The 17,822-nt window shown below is 42.9% G+C and overlaps 2 protein-coding genes across 3 annotated transcripts in view; one reads left to right on the top strand and one right to left on the bottom strand.

The window, feature by feature from the left end:
- Nucleotides 1-17,822, top strand: part of MCM9 (minichromosome maintenance 9 homologous recombination repair factor) — a 50,071-nt gene that overhangs the window by 16,361 nt on the left and 15,888 nt on the right. The window lies entirely within an intron of this gene.
- Nucleotides 2,375-14,020, bottom strand: ASF1A (anti-silencing function 1A histone chaperone). The gene is made up of 4 exons (XM_069851764.1): nucleotides 13,787-14,020; nucleotides 10,546-10,661; nucleotides 6,193-6,369; nucleotides 2,375-3,955 (listed from the first exon to the last, which is right to left on the bottom strand). The coding sequence occupies exons 1-4, from the start codon at nucleotides 13,893-13,895 to the stop codon at nucleotides 3,743-3,745; spliced, it is 615 nt and encodes a 204-aa protein (XP_069707865.1). The 5' UTR covers nucleotides 13,896-14,020; the 3' UTR covers nucleotides 2,375-3,742.

Below are 17,822 nucleotides of genomic sequence, written 5' to 3'. Positions count from 1 at the left end.
GAGTAGTCCCACACACCGCTGCCAGGTAGTAGTCAGTTTTGTTGCATCTTCCCATTTAGCACTGAGCAGAGCCCCGCAGCCAGCAACCACAGGAATAATTAACCCATCTTCTCCAAACAAAACTTCTGTGGCTTTCAAAAAAATGAGAGAACCTTCAAGCTGCCAGACCACTGTGCTGTTGATAAAGGGTAGGGTAGTTAAGTGAGTGTGGGAAGGACCTCCTGCAGCTGCACAGACAGAAACCACAAGATTTAGGTAATTTTGCCCTTTTTCTCTCTGTGGTAAATGAAGTTTTTATTGTTTTTGCCAGGAGTGTATGTGCATCAGGTGTTAGCATTTTTGGTTTGGTTTTTTTTTTTGCCTTTTTCTTCCCTACCACCATTTTCAGATGGCAGTGGACAACCCTTCTCTAGCTGCAAGTGGCTGGTCTCCAGTCTGAGCTGACTTCCAGAAGATCAGCAGTTGAGGCTCTACAAAGAAAATCATGGACTGTCAGATCATCAGATTTGTTTTTCTGACTTTGTCACTTACATCTTGAGAATATGGATTGTCTGGTCACCTATAAACTTAAGTTACTGTGGTTACTGTAGCAATGTTCTGAGTTGCTGCAGTCCTGAAGATTGGTAGTAGGGGTCGGCTTTTTCAGTGGAGCTTAGTACAGCTACAGGAGAGGTTAAATTTCACCAGCCTCCATTATGATGGAGCAAGGCCTTTTTGCCCCCTTCACTCAGTCGCAGCAATTCAAACTGAAGCTGATCCACGAATAAATCATGACGACTGTAAGATAAAGGGACAAGTTTTTTTCAAGCTAAGACATAAGCTACCACCCATGTTTTTCATTCATAACACTGCTTTTTCTGATCCATATACTACTTTGTAAGTGAATAACTTCTGATAAGCATTATGACAATCTTCTAATGGAACTGAGTCTATCATCTTGCCTATCTGAGGTAAAAATACAGTGAGACAGGTGCATCACCAGTCTTGTTAATAGAAGCTGTAGCATTCCCTTGCATCTTGGTGGTCTCTGCAATTCTTCGGTCTAGAAATTGTAATGCTGTGCTGTCTGTATTAGCTGTCTGTCTGTCATCTGTACAGCCCCGCTGTTTCATAACATTCAGAGATCAGGGAAGTCTTCACAGAGATGACTTTTAAGTAAGTGCTGTATCTTTTAATACCCCTGATTTTGAGCTGTGATGTTGGCTGATGATCAGACCCGAAGCCTCTGGAGAATCAGTATTTGGTTTCTCAAATTCCATGTCTCTAGAATGTGGTTTTGCCAGGAAATGTCATGTTCAGAAGACAATGCATGTGGACTGCTAAGGTCTGGACAAAGTTGCAGAAAACCTGAGAGGCATCCAGTCTCTCAAAAAGCATAGATCTCGAGATATGGTTGTTATTCTCCAGTTTTCACCAAGCACAGTAGGGTTATTCTTCTTCCTGTAATCAGTGGGTTGGTTGTATCTAGGATGCATTAGTCCATCAGGTAAGGTGGTGTCAAATTCTACTGCAGCATCACACCAGCTGGTCTAGCTCGAAGTTTACTGCACCCAATTTCATGTGTGCAGTTGACTTTTCCTCATAAACAGAACAACAGATCTTCACTTTCTGAGTTCTCTAAATTAATTCTGTGACATAGTTTTGTGGACTGTATTTTGTAGATGACTTTGCAATAGCAGTAATACCGTTTGCTTCCATCACTCGTGGCACATGTTTCTAAGAAGCCTTCATGCTACCGATGGATTTTGGTAACAGCTTGCACTTGATCAGGTTTTCATGTGAATCATCAGTAGGTGCAAAGGTTTGAAATACGGTAGCCACAGCTCAAGCCGGACGTCAGTAGCCTGCCAGTCTTTCAGCAGATGACAAAGTTATTTGCATGCTTACATTTAAGAGATCTCCAAAACAGATTTATAAATACAACAATAAAGTACATGAAAAAAATCTCAAAATGTCACCATAGACCTTAAAGCTGCAATACAACTGAAAATCAAAAGATCTTTCCTAAAAACTTGTATCATTTCGGCCCTCAAGTGATGCAACCATTGGTCTATGGGGACCAGTTCCTTGTGTTAAGTCATACCAACATTACAGTGTTAATATTTTGAAATGACTAATCATCATCTTAAACAAATACAGAGAATTTTTTAAGAGCACATATTAGGGTTCCACAGATCAATGGTTTCATCAATTCATTCAGCTACCATACATAGTGCTGAGTTCCCATACAAGTAACAAATGTGCACATAGACTCAGATCAGGTCATTCCTTTCAGTTAGAAATGAAGACAGTTTCACTAAAGATATGGAAAGACAGAAGTGCTAGCTTCTTGGGACATCTTCATCCCCATTAGAGAATGCAGAAAGAGAAGAGAGAGTATTCTGTTTTTATTCAGAGCTATACTGTCAGTCATTGTGAAATTATGTTTTTTTAAGGGCCTAGAGTCCACAATTATTCACAGTCTGGGTAGTTAGTAATAACTATCATAACTATATTCCCGTAATCTGACATGACAGATTACAATTCTAAATGCACATATAGTCACAGTAAATGTATAAGGCTTAATGAGGATGGGAGGGAGTAACTAAATGTGTCATAATAATGTCTTAAGTCTTTACAATTTACTGCTTAGTTCTTTTTATCTTCAAGGATGCTCCAGGTAATAGGGATGTATCAGTGCAAGCGCTTAAGGGCTGTCAATGTATTCTTGAGTTTGTCATGCCTGCCACAACAGGGTTTGAATCTTAATTTATATCAGTGCACAGGACTGCCTTGAAAGGTACAGAGAAAACAGAAAAGTGTTCAATACCACATTTCAAAAAAACTGGAAGAAAGCATCAACTCATTACTAGTTAAAAAGGCAACAGGAATAAAGCATACCTGAAAATAAACATACCAACCAGCAGTTGTACATAATAATCTTGCAAAAAGAGCATTTTTTGGATACTCTTGCTATTGGTTTGTTGCTTAAATTTTCTATTAACTGTTTGAATCCTTCCAACCAATCATACTTGCTTTTAGGGTGGCTGAAAAAAGGGTTCCTTCCTGAGGTACCCACCCAAATCCACATGAAACATTGTCCTTAACAAACCAGTTTGAGTAAACAGCAGCAGCAGGAGATTAAAAAAAAAAAAAAAAGTCCTAACATCCAGGATAGCAGATGGTAAATCTCAAATTGCATGCTTTAAGTAACAAGTATGTGCCTTGAAAGGAAAAGAAGCTTGCACCTAAAATTATACTGTGCTGCCTGCTTTGAGAGCAAGAGGACATTTTTTGACTTTTTTTTTTAAGAGATACTTTTTTCTTTGCACTTCATCTAATGACAGTTTTGTTCTTAAGCTGCTATTAAAGGGCACTTAACATTTGGCAATCTGGATAGCAGAGATGAGAACACAGCATTATTCCTTCATTTTGCCTGAATGTTCCAACTTTCGGGTTTTCAGCTTTTAATAGTGCTTACAAAGTAAAGGGAGAGGGAAAAAAATATGTATACTTTAATCAGGTTTGGTTTAGACCACACAGAATAACACATTAGAGAAAAAAGGCAATTACTTAAAAATAGTTGTATTTATATTCCACAATTTGCTCAAATACTGATTTTTTTTATAAACTTTCTACAGGATGTTTTAAAACAAGTTCTTCACATTGCTTGTCAACTATGTACTTATGGAATTTGAAGGAAATAGTTCTGGTTGTTTTTACAGTTTAACACATGTACAGTACCAAAATGGTGGTGTCTAAGTCACATGCAGTCCATATGAGATTCTAACATAACATTTAATGAATTTTCTGATGTTGACCACCCCTTTGATGCTGAAGGTAATGCATCTGTAGAAAGCAGTGACTGTAGATTTGGGTTACTGCTCTCTGCATCTTCCAGTTTTTCAGTGTTGTCCTCCCAATTGATGTGGAATCTTGTGACTCTGGGATTAGATGCCAAAATATTCCTTTGAAGCTGGGAAAGGAGAAAATATCTGGATTAAGTTATGTGTACATCTCAAAATGCAGTTCACATGCATCTAGATTTCTTTCCTTTTATTCCCCATAGCCTTGTATGTGTAAAACAATTTAAGAAGTAACTGATATAAACATGAATCTGCAGCTACTATCTATGGATCAGAAACATGCCTACAGACACACAACTCATTAATTTACTTTAATATCCTACCTCAGCAAAATAACCTGAGAGGATATTTTAAGTGTTCTGTGAATTCAAGGCTGTACAAGAATTCTGCAAGTAAATTGTGAGTGTTTGTTATTTTAGCCAGCTTTTAATAAAGAATGACTACCCCACAAAGATTTTGCAAACCACAGTACTTCATAAAATTCTGCATCATCTTTATAGTGTTGGCAGTAACTAACAATTTCATCAACTGTCTGTCTTCATTTAAGACTACAACCTTTCCTTAAATGAAATTACCATGCTTTAGATAAATTAAAATTCAGTTAGTGAAATTGATCTACTAAAGTTTTAAAGCAAACATTACCTAGATTTGGAAGATACCCATAATGTGGCAGTGGATGTGCCTACACATCAGTCATTTTATTCTCATGGCTGGCCTTCATTTTCCCTTGAAAACATGTATTTCTTTGTGTGTAGCAAAAAAGAACATGCAAACTTTCTTTTAATCTTTCACCATTTTCAAAATAATACATAGTTAACTGGAGGATGGCAACTTATTGCCATTGGCCACGCATGAAAGTTACGACTGATGGCAGAAAAAGTTTGCTTTGTGTAGTAATGCTGATTTTATTCACTGAAAAGTGCGCTCTCAGGAAACATGTCCCAACCTCTTATGCAAACCAGACCACTTTTTAACCTAGGAGGGTCTATTACCCATCAACTGATCAATTTAGTAAATTTCTGTAAATTATATCTCAAAGTCACATTAAAGATGTTTTATATCAATGCATGCTAGCTTTTGCTATTCTTTTTCACAGAACCAGAGCTAGCTTTTTATATAAGCAGGGAATTAAGATAAGTAGTTCTAGGCATTTCTAAATTCAAGCGCTTAATAGAAAGTAAACATTCTGGCATTCACATCCAAAGAAAGGTGTGAATTAAGAGTGGTGGGGGGAGGGGTGGGGAAAGGAAGGAACAGATTATAAGTTTAAGAACCCTCCAAATTAACCATAATTTTGGGTGTTGAGAACATATTGAGCATCTGATCCCCGAAAATTAAGTTAGACATAGGCAATCATAAGTGACTTTTAAAAACCCATTCACATACTAATTCAATTTTAGTTACCTTTGAAGATCAGTTTCAGGTACTACAGGGATTATCTCTGTACTACTCATTACAATTCATGCATTATCCCCTTCATTTTCTCATATATCCAATCATATAATTCATAAATACTTGAGAAAATTTTCACCAGCACACAACTCTGGAACCCAAGCATGTACACACAGACATCAGCTTTTATGAAGAGAAAGCCCAGCTCCTCAAAATCTTTCATGAAACAAACCCAGATGATTCACAGAACCCTGATCATACCACATCTGCCTGGGTAGAGTATTTCACAGGGTTTTGACTAGGTTTTGACATTTAATTGATCCTTCTCCCCATGGTATTAGATTCCAAATAATTCTATTTCACATAATCTTTTAATTTTAGCTCTGGTTTAATTTTTTACCATGAAGGACACTTTTTTAATCCTAATACTGCTAGGATCAAGTTGCCTGTTGATGAGATGAGCATCCAACCTGCTCCTAGCAGGTTACCCACCTTCTCATTGTATACAGAAATTATTCTTCTGATTGTTAGTATTTGCAGAAGCTACAGCTCTTTAACACTAGAACAGCCAGTAAGGACTGCGTTCAACTGATACTTAGAACACAGTTCCACCTTTACCATCCTAGAAAAAAAAGTATCATTTTTCAGAAGAACAGAGCCACTTTGTCAACAGTGGTGCAGGTAGAAGGAACTAAACAGTTTATTTCAGACTGTCAGTGCAAAATAATCAAGCCTAGCCAAGGAGCTTTCAGCTCTAGGAAACTGCTGCAGGTTTCTCAATGTTCAAATTCATGGCAACTAGATGGCACCTGCAATTTGTCCCACCCAGTCTTTTCCACTATTTGATGCCTCATTCTATGCACTCCATGGAATCACTTGGGATTTGGTACTGTTTCTTAAAAGCCCCTTTCTATAAGTGTAACTTTGATATACAACTAGGACAGAAGTGCCTTACCTTAGAAAAATCTGGCTTTACAGGTGGATTCTCTCTCAGTTCTGTTTCAGTGTATTCATTGTTTACATAGTAGCCGACTCGGATGAATTCCTGACCTCTATAGGTGCACGTAATTAGCACAACCGTTACACCTACTGCATCTGCATCTGGAATAAGTCCTGGGTTAGGTGCATCAGCCTAAATGTAAAAGGGAAAAATGGGTTAAAATAAAATTGATACCACATGCCTATCTAGCTGGAGAATCTTAAGTAGCATGCCTTAGCAGCTGAGCAGTCTCTATTTAAAAGCTCTCTTCAAGTTAACTAGAAAATATACCTGCCTTCATAACATCAACCCTGAATTTATAAAGGACACTATCCTTAAGAGAAAGAGCTACTTAAAATACAGTAATACTGTATGCTGACATTTCTCATGGGTGATTAGACAGCTCTGATCCAAGATTGCTTTTATATATACAATTAGATGAACTGTTGTTCAAGCAAGAGTACTAACATCCCTCCAGTTCTACACTGGTATTGTTCTCCAGCCCATCTCAGTAATTACTTAGTAGAGCAAGATTTTTTTTTTGTACCTCTGAGGTTGAACTGTTCTACATGTGTGTTTTTAACAAAGCTAAACCCTCAAAAATACAGACTGCAAATTATACTTCTGCAAGAGGAGCAGGAGGAGGTTTCAACTGCCCCACAGATTTCTAGGGAAAGAATTAAGTACTACTCTCTCTTGCCTCCTTCCACATGCCTACATATGTTAAAATGTATGCAGTTAAATGCGTCATTGCTCCAAGACATTGGACATAATTTACAGCCAGGATACAATCCTAATTAACAGTCAACTCTTACAACCTTCCTCAACATCTTTACTTACCGTAGCTCTGCAGTTATTAATGATCAATAAAATTTGCTTCCTAACTACACATTCATTGATAAAATGTGATGCCTCATTCTGCTGTAAGACTTAAAGAAACAGCATTCAAAGCACAACTGAAACCACTTCATATTTACAATTCTACATGAAGACCTGAAGCCAACAATGAACACAAGTTGCTGTTAACAACATATATTAGAATGGTTTGCCTGTAACAAACCTTGCCTAAGGACAGAAGACACACGGGATTCATTCCTGCTGTCCCTCTCATCCCTACTTTTCTGCAGTATTTATACACTCCAGCACTGTGCAATTTGGGACCAAGTGGTCTTGCATCATTGGCTCCTGCTCTTTGCTACTTCAATTCTAAACCTGCAAACAGTCTAGCTTTTTAGAAGAACCTGTGAACACTTTGCAGAAGAATTAGATGAGTCAGACCTCTTAGGTTCAAGTACAGCAAGGGAAGAGAAACAAAGAGGGTATGAGATAGAACACAGCTTCTTCCAGTCCTGAAGAGAACAGCAAATGACCAAACGGCCTTACAGCTTGCACAAGGGAATGGAAAAGATGACCAGGGTGTAAGGGAAGCATAGAATCTTTAAGAAATCACAAGAACTGCCAATACGTACAAAATCACTACTTTAATTCAGTAGTCTTGTTCTAAGAGTGCCCAGGACCATGTGATTGCTTTAAGCCCTACAGTGGGCAGTTATAGACTAACATAATGCAAAAGGACACTTCCATTTAATACCCCATGAAACTGAACTCAGTGACAGGGGATTTTAGTTCTTCCAGGCTCCTATTGTCATTTTGTGTCCTGTAGTATCTTCTGATACAGATGTAAAACCAAGGAAACAATTTAACTCTCAAGCATTGTTTTGCTGAGTGTAAAAGATACTGACAACTATTTAAAACTGTTTTCTCAAATTTTGGACTTTCTGCCTTGGATGTCAAACATCTTAATTGCCCAGGCAACAAATGGTCATACACAGGTGGAATTAAAGAGCTAGATGACCAAGAGGCAAGTGAGCACTTGGCAATAGATATTTTCATGGGCAAAAAGAGGCACTTTTGCATAAGTCACTGTCTTAATACACCATTCTTATGCTAGAGATTACTTAAGAATTTTAAGAAATCACTGGATGTATGTATGTTTGTACCAGCATCTTGCTTTTCCACATAATACATTTATTAACATAGCTATTGATGCAGAGTAGGTAACTAAGGTCATATCCCCACTTACAGACAGCAATTTATGGGCTTATAGTCTCAAAAAGAAGTTTTCTGTGAATTTAATACAAATGCCCAAGTGCATAGAGAAGAGAAATCACATTTCACTACTTATACCTTGGTATTTAGAACCAAACAAGCCAAGCTGTACACCTTCAATATTGAAACCTTTTTAAAATGTTGAGGTTTTTTTAAAAAAAGGAAAAAAAGAAAAAGCTGACCCTGTAAGTCAAAAAAGCCCAATAGATTTCCATCTTTCTGTATGTAAGGCTAAGTTCCCAACCTGATACACACCTTCTTTTCAACAAAGGTAGTTTTATCATCCTTGGACTTTATCTGCCTGCTATTCCATTTTACTTGCTGCTTCAGCCATTTTCTCATTTAGAAAAATCTACAGCCTATTATTAGCTGAAAATTTTATACACCTCCACCAAGGTCCTTTCCTTGTGCCATCCCTAGAGAACACAATCTCTTTTCTTTATATTGCACATCTCCTGTAGTTCTGTACTTCGCTCCATTCTGGCCTTCCCTTGCCAGTTCTGTCCATGTTCCAGGCTGGTTCAGTTCACTGAATAGAACAGCTTGGTTTATCAGCAAAGGCTTATTGCAGCACTTTGGGTTTTGGTGCTCTCCTGTGTACACAGGAACCAAGTCCTACCCTCACCTGAAATCCAGTGCTTTTGAAATCTAATATACTTACACTAACAGTACTTCATAAGAAACAAAAGCAATAATTTATTGTAACACAGAAGTACTGACTCTTACAGGACTTGTTACAATTGTCTCCGAATTTAGCTGCATTGTCAGTTAACTTTTAAATTAGAAATGCAAATGCAAGCTCCTTTCTCTGGATATAGTGCTGCAAAGTAGCACCTTCAAGGGCGACAGAGGATCCACCTACTTCTGACCAATTAATGACATAAGCTATAATAGCTTGATAATGGAAGAACTGTTAATAAATGATGCATTTGTTACACATCCACTTTATCTGTAGTGTGGAAAATTTAGGCCCAGCTCCAAGACCAAAACAGAAAAGTTTCAATAGTTGTTTGCGCATATGTGGTTGGATAAATGTAACCTCCAGCTTACTCCTACTCCTTTAGCCTGTCCTGTAAGGAGTTAAAAAACATGTCCTGGAACTTAGGAGATTAATCAAGATGCCTCACAAATGTTGATATTGTTTTAAAATAGCTACAGTAGCCGTGAGAAATAAGAAAAAGTATTCAACAGCCCTTGTTTTTTTTAACGCTTATATTCCAGCATGCATTTACCCTTTAGTTAAGTGAATTTATAGTTTTTGGGAAAATAGTATGATTCTTACACAGTGGGGCTGTACTCCTTTTCAGTCCAGTTTCTCTGCTGATGGATTTTGCTCTCAGTTTACAAGGCAAACACTGGTATTTTTTTTCCCTGTTTATCAAAGTAAGCTAAATCATAGTTTTGATTAAACAAACAAAAATACACCCCCCACACCTGTAAGAATTTATGTAAGTCTGCTTTAGTATTTCCCCCCATCACTGACTTAAAACAGCAACCAGAATAGGCTAGTAAGCCTTCTTAGTGCTGCTCTTTCCCTGTTTTCCTTCCATTTGTTATTCCTTACAACTTCAAAAGCAGTATTTTATAGGACTATCACATGCTCCAGAGTTTGTTGGACAGTCATTTGTGTCTCAAATCCCTGCTATCTGCCACTGGAGTTCTGTCATATTTTACAAATTGCTACGTTTTGGTGTGATTTAGCACATTTAGCCCAACAACACAGTTGAACATTGATCCTGCCAAACAGAAACGAACTCTTGACTGTTTGGCAGAGTTTTACAATGAATTTGTTGGCCCGATCTTCTCAAGATGTTCTCTATGTTAACCAAGTGCTCCTTATAGTGCGAGACTAACACCCACTGTAGTAGAGTTAAACCTGACAGTGCTAGTGTAAACCTGGTGGCTGGCACTCTTGATTACCCAGTGATCTAGAATATATTTATAAACCAGAGTGGTCAAAATTGTCAGTAGCTACAGGAACAGTGCTAACATCACTGTCTCTACTTGTTAATACCACAAGTGAAAAATACTGCTCTGGAAGCCTCAGGGGCAAAACCCACCAGTTCGTGAACAGACTTTAAAGGAAGGTGTATCATACCTGAAGACTTGACTGAAATATTGTTCTAGATTATCGTTATTTTTCAGCCGCTTCCTAGTTCAATACAGACATCTTTAAACAAATTAACAGAACCCTTTCAGAAACAGTTAAATCAAACTCACCTGAAATACAAACATGTGTCTGCCTGCAGGAACAGGTCCTACTAAAACAGAGTCTAACACCTGATCATACTCTTCACTTTCAGCTGAACCCACATAGATTATTTTCCATTCCAGATCTACAGCAAAACAAAAATAGAAAAACACCAAACATTATTTATCATTATATTTAAAGGTTTTCTGCTCTTGCCTATCTACAGTTTTGTGTAGTCTAAAATTCCTTCTTTGGGAACAGGCCTACAATAACAAGCACTGGAAAAATTTATCCACACCTGCCCCAGTCCTCACAAACCAGAGCATCCCATCAGTCAGTACTGCAGGAATCCCCCTTGTTTTCATAGTCAGGTTGATTTTCAATTTTTGTACAGAGGACAGGGCTCGTGTTCTTGTTGGGAGCCAAGTGACAGGGGACAGGACAAGAGGGAATGGCCTCAAGCTCCACCAGGGGAGGTTCAGGCTGGACATTAGGAAAAAATTCTTCACAGAAAGGGTCATTGGGAACTGGAACAGGCTGCCCAGGGAGGTGGTTGAGTCACCTTCCCTGCAGGTGTTTAAGGCACGGGTGGACGAGGTGCTAAGGGGCATGGTTTAGTGTTTGAAAGGAATGGTTGGACTCGATGATCCAGTGGGTCTCTTCCAACCTGGTTATTCTATGATTCTATGAATACTGACTCACCTCCCCAAAAGAAATTCTCACCTTCCACATCTACACCTCACAGGTATAATTATACAGATCATGGAAGGCAGTTAACTGAATAAGCACTACTGTGTAAGCACTGGGCACGCTAACTGTATGCCCCCATTCCTTCACACAACTTGTGTATCCTGAGAAAGTTTACACCTGTTAACTTGTGACAGCTCGATTCTGGTTGAGAATATTGGCATCTGGATTTTATCCACATCCTGAAATGGAACTACAGGCAAAGAAAAAAGTAAATATAGCACCTAGTTTCTTAAAGTAATGCACCAAAACCCAAATGTTTCTTACCATTCAGGGTTTTTTCTAACTAAGCCTCTCCGCCATAGGTGTTTGAAAGTTTGTTTGAAAGTTGCAACTGCAAATTAGTACACATTAGCTCTTACTGGGCCAGCTTTTCACTTTCAGTTTTGATTCAAAACCACATGCATAAATACTCACAAAGAACTAATATTAAGAGACAGATTTTTTTAAACAAAAAGGAAAAAACAATCAGCATTATGGAAAACCATGACTAAGTGGTTTGGGTTTTTTTTTGTTTTTGTTCGGTTTGGTTTTTTGTTTTGTTTTTTTAAAGATAAAGTGAATCTTGGTTTATAACATGATGCTTCAAAGCTATACCATGGAAGTTTTAAAGGTATATGTAATAACTTTTTCCATATGCCTTGATCGTCTATGCAGAAGCACTAACACATACCCTACTATATTTACTTTGTTAGTATTCTCTGCAAAATCCAAAGGTCTACATTACGGTTTCTTGACGCAGTAGTAGAACTTAAGCATATAAAACCCCACCATTGTAATAGAACTTGGCTGCTTTATGATTGTAATTCTCTTTCCTCATTAATGAATCTTTGCTTATCATGTTTAACACCAGTGCAGGTATTAGGAGGTTAAGTAACACAATTAAAAGGGCTTAGGAAGGGATTTTACTCCTTTGTACACCACAACTGGCCAGTTTTTATCTACCTTGTAAGCATCCAGCACTAGCTACTGCCAGTACTGCAGGCTACTCATCTAGGACAATTAGTGACCTCTTATCAGCATCTGAGTGTTAGCTGCCACTTAAAAGAAGTGGTTTAGGTTAAACTAATTAAGATTATCACACTCATATGTGCCTATTATTCTAGTCAAAGAATATGAAGTTCATTCTAAACTAGTAATATTTAGTACTGAAAAATGGCCTTTTAAAAGTAAGTTTTAAATTATACTTTTAATAGGTTGATCCAAATGCTGTTTGGTATCATGATACAGAATAACAACTTTTTTTTTGAAAAAAAAGCAAAAGAGGGCTGGACTTAATGGATTTTAAGGTCAGCAATACACAGGACTGACTGAAGGGAAAACAGCACAGTAAACAGACATATTAGCAGGTGAAAGCTAAGGCAACGACAGCAGATTTTTCATCCAAATATAGCAAGGCTATGTTTAATCTTATTTTTAAATGTGAACGATAGCAGTACTTGTCCTCACTTTATCCTACTGTCTAACGTGCATTTAGGGGAGGAGAGGAATTTTGCGTAAGACCATCTATAATTCATAGAATAGTTTAGGCTGGAAGGCACCTTAAGGATCATCCAGTTCGAACCGCCCTGCGACCGGCAGGGATGCATCCCACTAGGATCAGGTTGCTGAAAGCTTCATCCAGCCTGGCCTCGAACGCTTCCAAGGATGGGGCATCCTCAGCTTCCCTGGGCAACCTGTGCCAGTGCCTCACCACTCAAATTCTTCTCACCCCGATTGTCCAGGATTAACTCTAAGGTACATCCAGAGAGCGAGGAGCCCCGGGTGCCGTGCCAGCAGCCCGGAGACCCGGGAACCCCGGGGCTCCCTCACCGCCCGCCACCGACTCCACTTCCTCCTTCCCCCGGCGGGAAGCAGGACCGGACCCGCCGTCCTCCTCCTCCCCGCGCGTTCAAATCTCCCGCCGCGGGGCGCCTCCCGCCGCCGAGGGGCGCTGTCGGGGCCGCGGGGGGGGAGCCCTCGCCCCTCTCCGGGCGGCGCCGCCGGGATCCCCGCAGCACCGGCAACTTCAGGGCGGCTTCTGCTGACAGCCGCCTCCTCCGTCCCCCCCACCCCCCCCCCCCCGCGGCATCAAATCAATCAATCAATGAATAAAGGTGTTCAAATGAATGAATGAAGAGGGAGAAGCGCGCGCGCTGCCCGTGAAGGGGAGGGGGGAGAGGGGGGGTCGGTCCCGGTTAACCGCCTCGGTGCCGGCTCCCGCCGCTCGCGCGCGCGCGCACACAAAGCTGGCAAACATGGCTACCGCCGCTCTAACAAGTTCCTCGCAAGTTGAGGCTCGGCTCGGCGGCCCCGGAGAAAGGGAGAACCTCCCCTGCTCTCCCGGCCCCGCCGCAACTTTCCCCGGGCCCGGGGACGGATCGCGTCCCCGCGCCTCGGAACTTGAGGAGGAAGGGGGTGCGCGTGTATGTGTGTGTGTGGAGAAACCGCGGGATGGCGGGGAGCAGGCCCCGCGCAAAGTTTAAGCCTGGAAAATGAACCCCCCCCGGGTTCCGGATCCCGTTCCGGGAGAGCCGCGCTCACCTTCCGACAGGTCCTCTATGCACTCGAACGTGATCTCGAACTGGAACGGGTTGTAGAAGGGAGAAGGGTTATCCAGCACCACCACGTTGTTCACCTGAACCTTTGCCATGTTCGGGGGGATGAAACAAACAAACAAGCCTCCCCCCCCCACCCCGCCTTCCCCGCGCCCCCCCAAACAATGGGGAGAGCGCGCGGCGCCGCCGGGTCCGCGAGGCCGCCGGGAGCGCAAACTTTTCTTTCCCGTGCGCCGCTCTCTCTGCGCGTCTCTGCCCCCCCTTTTATTTACCCCGCGCCGCTCCCCGCGCGCCGCCGCAGCCCGCGCTGCCCCGCGCTGCCCCGACACACCATTGGCCGCGCGCCGCCCCGCGACACGCCCCCCCGCCCCCCCGCGCTCCGTGCCCCCCCCCGCCGCGCCTCTAGGCCACCGAGCGGCAGCAAGAGGGGCTCCGCGCCCCCGCCCGCCGCGCGCCGCCCGCCGCCGGCGCCCCCGCCCGGCGCGAGGCGGGAACGGCACCCGGGGGGCGGGGCGGGGCGGGGGGCTGCCGCCGGGGGGCGCGCCTCGTGCCGCCCCCGCGCACTAGGGGCCGTCCCGCCGGCCGGGAGGCAGCGGCCGGGGAGGGGCCTGCGACTGCGGGAGGGGCCCGTCGGGGAGGAGGTCGCCGGCTCGCAGGAGGCCTCCAGCTGCAGGAGGCCACCAGTTTGAAGAGGCCTCCGGTTTGCTAGAGGCCTCCAGTTGGCTAGAGCCCACCCCATTCGTCAAAAGGCCACCAGCTGGCTAGAGGCCACACTATACACTAGAGGCCACCAGTTTGCAAGACGCCACCCCATTTGCAAGAGGCCACCAGTTGGCTAGAGGGCACCCCATTTTTAAGAGACCACCCCATTTGCAAGAGGCCACCTCATTTGCAAGAGGCCACCAGTTGGCTAGAGACCACACCGTACACTAGATGCCACCCGCTTGCAAGAGACCACCTGTTTGAAGAGGCCTCCAGTTTGCAAGAGGCCACCCCATTTGCAAAAGGCCACCCCATTGACAAGAGGCCACCAGTTGGCAAGAGATTTCCAGTTTGCAGGTGGCCACCCATTTGAAGAGGCCTCCAGTTTTCAAAAGGCCACCCCACAAGCTCCACCAGGGGAGGTTTAGGCTGGACATTAGGAAAAAATTATTCACAGAAAGGGTCATTGGGCACTGGAACAGGCTGCCCAGGGAGGTGGTTGAGTCACTTTCCCTGAAGGTGTTTAAGGCATGGGTGGATGAGGTGCCAAGGGGCATGGTTTAGTGTTTGATAGGAATGGTTGGACTCGATGATCCGGTGGGTCTCTTCCAACCTGGTTATTCTATGATTCTATGATTTGCAAGAGGCCACCAGTTGACTAGAGGCCACCCTGTACACTAGAGGCCACCCCATTTGCAAAAGGCCACTCCATTTCCAAGAGGCCACCAGCTGGCAAGAGGCCTCCCGTTTGCAGGAGGCCTTCAGTTTGCAAGAGGCCTCCAATTTGCTAGAGGCCACCCTCCCACTCCCACCCTTGTCCAGCCCCACAGCACCGACCTTACGGGGAAAGGCAGCGCCAGGATGTGGCGAAATGGGGAGCCCAGCGGGCATCTTGGTCGCTGCTCACGCACTGAATACAGGGGGCTGTGCTGGAGTGGTGCTGGGCGCCCAGGGTGCAGGCAGCCTGGCTGCACGGGGCAGAGCTCTGCTCCGAGTCCTCCGCCCTGCTGATGGAGAGATCTGCCCTCAGCGGGGCTGCTGGGGGCTGGAGCCTGGCTTCTGCACAGCCGTACTGTCAAGAAGCCATCCCAGTCCTATGCTTGTAAAGAAGCCATCCCATTCATATTGAAGGAAGAAATGATTTGGTATAAGTGGCTAACCTATTATATATTTGAATATTATGTATAGGTTTTGTGATTGTAGAACTAAAGTATAGGATTAGCTTGAATAATAACTTTTAGCTAGCCTGTGCTTGGATACTTATACTTAAATAAGGAATTTTAACAAGGCTGCAGTTAGAAAGAATGGGAAAGAATGTGACTGTATCTAATTAAGCCAGATAACAAAAGACTAGCGCAATGATAAGAGAAAGAAATACCAGCTAGGACCAGATGCAACCTTGGACACGTGCCCAAGGAGTCTAAGAGCATGTGCAAGATGTGCATGTGTGAGGAAGACCTAGGGCCTGTGATTCATCCAGAGACCCCTGAAGAAGAACCGCTGAGGGCAGAGCGTGTGCACCAAGGGGAGGAAACTTATGTAAATAAATTCCGGGAACTGGTTGTAATAGACACACCTGTTCCAGGAAAAGTGATGAATATCTCACTGCCTTTGTGAATTGTACTGGACGTTGCACACACATTAGGTGGAGCGATCCCGTGCATGCCCAGCGTCACATTAGAGAATGCCTTTCTTAATAATCAAATTGGCATTGATTATAATGTCTGGCTTTTCATGACATTACTTTAAAGAAGCTATCATGTTCCTATGTTTGTGAAGAAGCCATCCCATTCCTGTATCTGTAAAGAGGCTAACGCGTCCCTGTGTTTGTAAAGAAGCCATCGCATTCCTATGTTTGTCAGGGAGAGTTTCAGTAACATCATCAACTGTGAAAGAACACGCATCCCTGTGCAAGAAGCCCAGAGAGGAGGCTTGTGTAGCAGCAGGTGGACTGTAGGGGAACCCCTCTTGTGGCTGCAAAGGGACAGAGAAGAATGACGTGCCACTGTAGCACCACTTTATGTGCCTCCTGCTTCTGTGGGGTCCAGGTCGTGGACTGGAAAGAGCAGAAAGTGCTCAGGGCTTCTGGGCGGGGGGAATTGCGTGCCCTTATCACAGAAGGGGATTCTGCGTGGAAATAAAGAGCCAGGCTCTAGTAGTGTCTGCAGGGAGACCTTGGGTCAGTGGAATATGCACAGCAGGAAGGCATGTAGGAGCAATCTTTCTGCCTGTGTGGAAAGATGGAGCCCTGCTGGTGGGAGTGAGGCGCTCCCAGATCTGCAGGGGTGGGAGCGTGGTGCTGAGGCGCCCTTCAGCAAGTCCCCAAGCCCAGGTGAGGTTTGGAAGGTAGATTACACTTCTGGTTTGTATTCGCGAATAAATGCCATTGTCTGATACTCGCTCCACGTTTTTATAGAATTCTCCATATGTCTGACACAAGGCTAGAAGTTATTTTGCTCTTTATATAATTCTGCTATATGAGTGACTGCTGGAGTTGTTTACTGCAGAGTCCAGGAAACCAGAAATGATAGGAGACAATGGAGGAGATGCCTCACAAGAAGCTGAAGTACACGTTGCGTTGTCAGGAAATGTATACTTCCAGTAACTTCTTGCTCACAAATAGCTGCTGTGGTGGGCTGCAGTGATGGGAAAACCTCAGCAGTCTCTCCTCCCTGAACCAAGGGAAGTTGAGGGGGGCAGATTTGGGGGCAATCTCATTCCAGGAGATTTTAGGCTGGCTGCAGCTTGTGAACTACTAGGATATTTTGAGCTGAACACTGAAGTGAAAAAGGAGGACTAAAGATAAAGAAGAAGCTGGGAAATACGGAATAGAAGGTTTGGAAGGAGCTGCATGTATCTGATAATGAGCGGCCATTTTTACAGTTGTGCAGAGTTTCTTACCTGCCATGTTTCTGTTGTTGTATCATGTAGATTTACTGATTTCTGTTGGGAATTTCCCACCCTGCCCCCCATTTAATCCTTGGGCATCTTTCACTTTTCATTTTGGCTCAATTCTTAGAGGAATCCAAAATCTCAGAAAGTAGTTTAATTGCCTTAGTTTAAAGTGAAAATTTGTCTCCACTTCATGGGGCCAGGATTTAAAAGGCACTTGAAATAATTTTTTTTTTCAAAACTTTGTTTTGCAGCCAGAAAATATTTCTGTGTTTTAGTAGCTGATGGGGCGGAGGAGCCATCTGGGTCCATCCTATAATTCTGCGATCTTTTCATTTGCCCTAATTTTCGATTTGATCTGGCAGATTTAGTCTTCTTACCCTTATCTCTTCTCTTCAGTTAACAAAGTCCTAAACCAACTCACTGGG

Source organism: Phaenicophaeus curvirostris, chromosome 2 (assembly GCF_032191515.1).
Source record: "Phaenicophaeus curvirostris isolate KB17595 chromosome 2, BPBGC_Pcur_1.0, whole genome shotgun sequence".
NCBI classification, from domain to species: domain Eukaryota; kingdom Metazoa; phylum Chordata; class Aves; order Cuculiformes; family Cuculidae; genus Phaenicophaeus; species Phaenicophaeus curvirostris.
The sequence above is the reverse complement of the archived record's forward strand: the minus strand, read 5'-3'. Positions and strand labels throughout refer to the sequence as shown.